General features: G+C 35.2%; 1 protein-coding gene across 2 annotated transcripts in view; it reads left to right on the plus strand.

Moving 5' to 3' along the window:
- Positions 1 to 4,540, plus strand: part of LOC106871096 (uncharacterized) — an 11,635-nt gene extending 7,095 nt beyond the window's left edge. The window contains exons 4-8 of one of the 2 annotated variants that reach the window (XM_014917398.2): positions 770 to 879; positions 2,146 to 2,259; positions 2,573 to 2,716; positions 3,186 to 3,297; positions 4,027 to 4,540. In XM_014917398.2, coding sequence (XP_014772884.2) covers positions 770 to 879; positions 2,146 to 2,259; positions 2,573 to 2,716; positions 3,186 to 3,297; positions 4,027 to 4,330 — 784 coding nt within the window. In that variant the 3' untranslated portion in view covers positions 4,331 to 4,540. Of the gene's footprint in view, positions 1 to 769; positions 880 to 2,145; positions 2,260 to 2,572; positions 2,717 to 3,185; positions 3,298 to 3,829 lie in introns of both variants that reach the window. The other variant, XM_052976051.1, reaches the window with a different exon arrangement.
- The last annotated feature ends 1,077 nt before the right edge of the window (positions 4,541 to 5,617 follow it).

Consider the following 5,617-nt stretch of genomic DNA (forward strand, 5'->3'; position numbering starts at 1 on the left):
ATATATATATACACATATATATACATATATATAATTTCAAAAACACGTAAGTTTAAGATGTGGATTATTAAATCAATTAACAGACTCCCCTAACTGAATATGTAAAACTGCCAAACCTTTTAAGTTTTAAATGAATATAACAAATCAATTAACTGTTTTCATAATGCTTAGCTAAATAAAAATCAATTTTTACACTAAAAAGTAGTAAGGTATCTAATCCTATTTTATTTTATTGAAATTTCCTCTCAATTTATCAAAATTAAAGCATTCTATAAAAATTTCCTCATAATTTATCAAAACTCCATCTTATTTTGTCAAGATTAAAACATTTTATCAAAAATTTCTCATAGTTTATCAAAATTTGTTCTCAATTAAAATGTTCCTCACAATTTATCAAAATTAAAGCATTCTCTCAAAATTTCCTCATAATTTATCAAGATTATGATTTCTCATCTCACAAAATTCCCTCTTAATTCATGTTCCAAACATTAACTTGATAAAATGACAAAGTTATTCTATGAAATTCTTCATGATTTTCAAAATTAATTGAAACAAAGGTAGTACATTTTAATAGAAATATAATAAAGAAGGGGTTACATCTGGACCCCTATGAATTCATGTGTTGATGAGGAATATAATGTTAGAGATACTGATGATGATGATGATGATGATGATGAGAAGGAGGATGATGATGGTGGTGGTGGTGGTGGTATCAATGATGATAATGATGATGATGATGATGATGATAATTGCTTGATTTGTTCATCAGTTTTGCAGAAAAGGGTTACAATATGACCATTACTGATGCGAGCCCACAAATGGTGAAGGATGCGAAGATCAAATGTGCCTCTACCCTGGCCTACAGTCTCTCATTCATTGGTAATAACTGTATTATGTCTCTCATGGTGGTGGTGGTGGTGGTGGTGGTAGTGGTGGTAGTTCTATTTGGTCCCAGGTCAACACTTGTTGAGCAGATCTATTATAAAAAAAGTCTACCTGCTATAAAAAAAAGTCTACCTGCTATAAAAAGTCTACCTTTTCCCTATGAGTAGGGAACCAAGGGGTACATTGTCTAATGTGCCATTTTATTAATAAGGCAGTGATTTACAGGGGAAATTTTGATTGTCATCTATTTCTAGCAAGTTGAGTAACCCCATAAAGGCTTCTTTGTTGATTTGTGGTTGTGGTCATGTATAATATGTGACAGAATGTGGTTTGTGTTTGGTAATAGTTGTGATGAGTGGAGGCACGGGTCTTAGTGTTAAACTCATGATCATAAGATTGTGGTTTCAATTCCTGAACTGGGCGATGTGTTGTAGTCCACTCAGCTGGCAAAAATCAGTAATCCTGTGACAGACTGGACAGGTGTGAAATATATATGCCATGCAAACTGGGAAACTGCCCCTTATTAGTTGGCATGGCACAAAAAGTGGGGAAAAAGTAATTGCCATGCATGAGAAGATATGTAAGAATAGTAGTAGTGGTGGTGGTGGTGGTAGTGGTGGTGGTGGTGGTGGTGGTGGTTATGGTGGTGGTGGTGGTGGTGGTGGTGGTTATCATTGTGGTTGTGGTTGTGGATACACATGGTAGTTGCTTGTTATATAACCCCAGGTTAACCCCTAATCCAGTAGACCTATGACAAAATGTGTGTCAAATCTTGTCTTTTATTCTGACATCATCAGGCTACATGCTGATGGTGTTGTTGTTGTTGTTGTTGTTTAGTCAGACGCCTGTCTCCTGACTATGTGTGTCTCTGACATGTAGGTAAACTGACTGAAAGACTAGGTACAAACCCATAGTCCCACATGTACCATGTATGCAAATCTGAAGATTACATTATAGATTCTGTCATGTGGTTGTTAAGTGTATGCACATGAGGGGGTGCTGAGAAGTTCCTGGCTTTGAGCAAAAGAAAATACAGGAGGATCAGTTAATTATGATTTTATTCAACATATTTCCCTCTGAAATTCACACACTTAGTGCAGTGGTCCTTCAGTTTTTCTAAGCCCTGTAAAAGAACTTGGAAGATTGGACCTTCAAACAGGCCTTTTGTGATATCCTTACAGCCAGAAACTTTTCAGCACCCTCTAATAGAGTGTGGCTGTGTGAACATGTTTAATTTTCACCTGTCTTCTTTTTTTGCAGGTTATTATGATAAATGTGAGAAAATATTGAAAGAAAACTTAAAGGAAATATCAGTCATGAATACTCTTGTTTTATCTAAAATGTTGAATACAATGGGTGTTAATTACGAAAGGAGTAAGTATGGTACCAACATCCCTCTTTTTTTACCTCTAGATATTTTGTTACTTTCTATTTAAGCACAGGTGTAGCTGTATGGTTAAGAATTTTGTTTCCCAATCACATGTCTAGAATTGTTTGTTCTTAGCTTAGAACTTACCAACCAGTTGTTTCCCTAAAATATGACATGATTTTACATCCATGTTCAGATCCTGACTGCATCATATTCAAGTTTAGCTTATTCTAAATTAATTTACCTAAAAGTCTCACAACTGTATTCAAGGCTTTGTCTATACATTATTTATATTTTTTTCATTTTCTCTTTCAACAGATGGTTCACAATGTGACAAAGCATTTGAATTCTATAATGCTGCACTTAGTGAAAGATTGAAAATTGTTACCGTAAATCCCAAAATATCTGTGATATCATACTGTAATGTAGCAAAGTTATTATCCCGCGAGTATGGCAGACACAGTAAGTACATAGTTTTAAGTTGTAAGTAAAATCTAAAACTACTTAAAATATCTGCTTGTTTTCTTTATTAATATTTCTCCTTCTTAAGATGGTGAACTGTCATAATTGCGAACACTTTGGGCAAAGTTCTTAGAGATATTTTGTCTGTTTATATGTTCTGAGTTCAAATTCTGCCAAAGTTGACTTTGCTTTCCATCCTTTTGGGGTCAATAATCAGCGTTTCTCCTTTTTTAAGGCGGCAAGCGAGTAGAATCACTAGCATGCTGAGCAAATTTTTTTAGCAGTATTTTGTTCATTTTTACATTCTGAATTCAAATTCCACTGATGTTGACTTGACCTTACATCCTTTTGAGGTCAATAAAATATTAAGTACCAGTTGAACACTGGGGTTGATGTAATCAACTTACCCCCTCCCAGAAATTGCTGGGCTTGTGCCAAAATTTGAAAATAATATTTTTTCTTCCTCCAGGTAAAGCACTACAACTCCTGTTCAGTGCCAAGGATATCCAAAAGAAGCATAGATGGCTACACATGGACACCTCCTTGATATTGCGTTACATTAGTGATGTGTATTTGAGAATGTAAGTACTTTGGTTAGATCAGCCTCATTGGTTGAGTGCATTTGAGAATGGAAGTAGTTTCGTCTGACCAACCAGATTAACTGAGTGCATTTGCGAATGTAAGTAATTGGTTGATTGTGAATGTGTGGCTGTGTGTAGTTTAGACAAACACTATTCCAAGAGTTAAACATAATTTTATTTATGCTGCTCAAGTTGGTCCTGAATTACAAAATTCTCTACATAGAGTCAACAAGATGTAAGAAACTTGATGTCACATGCGCGGTAGCTAGATAGAAAGGTTTAGCACGAGGGTTGGATTAAACATGGAGATGCCCACTACCTTACTGTACTGGCAGTTCAGCAAAAGACACTGATAGAACAAGTACCAGACTTTAAAAACTAAGTAGTGGGGTCAATTCATTTGACTAAAAAATTCTTCCGAGCAATACCCCAGCATAGCCATAGTCTAATGACTAAAGCAAATAAAAGATAACAGGTATGTAGCAAAATAAATATCTTTTTTATTTGCTTTTATTTCGTTTTCACTCTGTAGAGTTTTTATCTACCAACCACCACCACCACCACTGCCACCACCATTGCCACCACTACCACTGCTACCATTACTACTACCATCACCACCACTACCACCATAATTATTATTACTACTGTCACCCTCCACTGCCATCACCACCACCACCACTTTGGATGCAATTTCATCATCAAGCCACTACGGTCATCTTCTTATTCCAGGCAACAAATCTCCAACAGTCTGATATTTTTTCATGAGGCCTTGGCTATCTACAACCAGATAAACCCAAATTACCTTGGAAAGATAAAGGTCATTCATGCAATTGCTCACTGCTATCTATTGAAAGAGGAATTCGGTAATGCCAAGAGTACTTTTAAGGGCATGCTGGAAAGTAAAAGCGACCATTTGTTGAGCGGCGTATCAGAAGTTGAAGTTTTCTCAATGGCTTTAGAACACCTGGTTTATCTCAATTTGGAAAACCCTGAGGTATGGTTAATTATCACATATGTTGTAATAGTTGATTGAATGCGGGATTGATTGATGGATTGATTGATTGATGGATTGATTGATTGATGGATTGATTGATTGATGGATTGATTGATGGATTAATCGATGGACTGATGATGGTTTGATTGATGGATGGATTGGTGATTGATTGATTGATTGATTGATTGATGGATTTATGGATTGATTGATGGATTAATCGATGGACTGATGATGGTTTGATTGGTGGATGGATTGGTGATTGATAGATTGATTGATTGATTGATGGATTAATCGATGGACTGATGATGGTTTGATTGATGGATGGATTGGTGATTGATAGATAGATTGATTGATTGATGGATTGATTGATGGATTGATTGATTGATGGATGGATTGAGTGATGGATTGGTTGTTGAATTGGTTGATGAATTGATTAATTGATGGATTAATTGATGGACTGATGATGGTTTGATTGATGGATAGATTGGTGATTGATAAATTGATGGATTGCTTGATGGATAGATGAGTTGAGTTACCACACACACACACACACACATATATATATATATATATATATATATATATATATATATATGGTAATTACGGTTTTCTAAGGAACGCTTGCAATCACAAAAACACACACATCTGAGTTTATCGTAGGTCAGCCTATATGTCCGAATGCAACTTTCGTTAGGAAATTCTCTCTGAAGAAATACCCAAGTGAGTGGTTTCAAATATGGGAAATTGAATTTTATTTCAGTAATTGCATTGATTGGGTGTGGAAACAGCTGTAGGCAGGAATTTCCATGCATGAATTTGAATGTCTTTAAATAAATAACATTTGTACGTCAATTTTTTCTATTTTCTTCATTTTCTCATTCATATATATATAAAGTTAAACACACACACACACATACACATGTACACACGCATATGTGTGTGTGTGTGTGTGTGTAGCGGTAGCTAGATAGTTGAATGATCTCCCTTACAAGAAAGATCATAGAATAACCTTCCTTTTATAAGTTTCTCGAAGCATCTATGAGACATGATTTTTAACCCTTCAAGAAGCTTAACGTTTCTCTTGGAAGTTTCAAGACTGTCTAGCGTTCCATTAATAAAAACAGCTAGCTAACCCAGCTTTTCACTTCTTAGTCAATTAGACTTAGACCCATTCTCCTCATTTGCCATGTCCGTCTATGCCACATGACTGAAACCACCACTTAGCTGTTATTTTTAAATTTTCTTTCTCTGAACTTTCTTGCATAAATTACTTCATTCAACTAGATTCTACAATGTGATTCTATATATATATATATATATATATAT

The sequence above is a fragment of the Octopus bimaculoides genome, chromosome 23, assembly GCF_001194135.2.
Source record: "Octopus bimaculoides isolate UCB-OBI-ISO-001 chromosome 23, ASM119413v2, whole genome shotgun sequence".
NCBI lineage: Eukaryota > Metazoa > Mollusca > Cephalopoda > Octopoda > Octopodidae > Octopus > Octopus bimaculoides.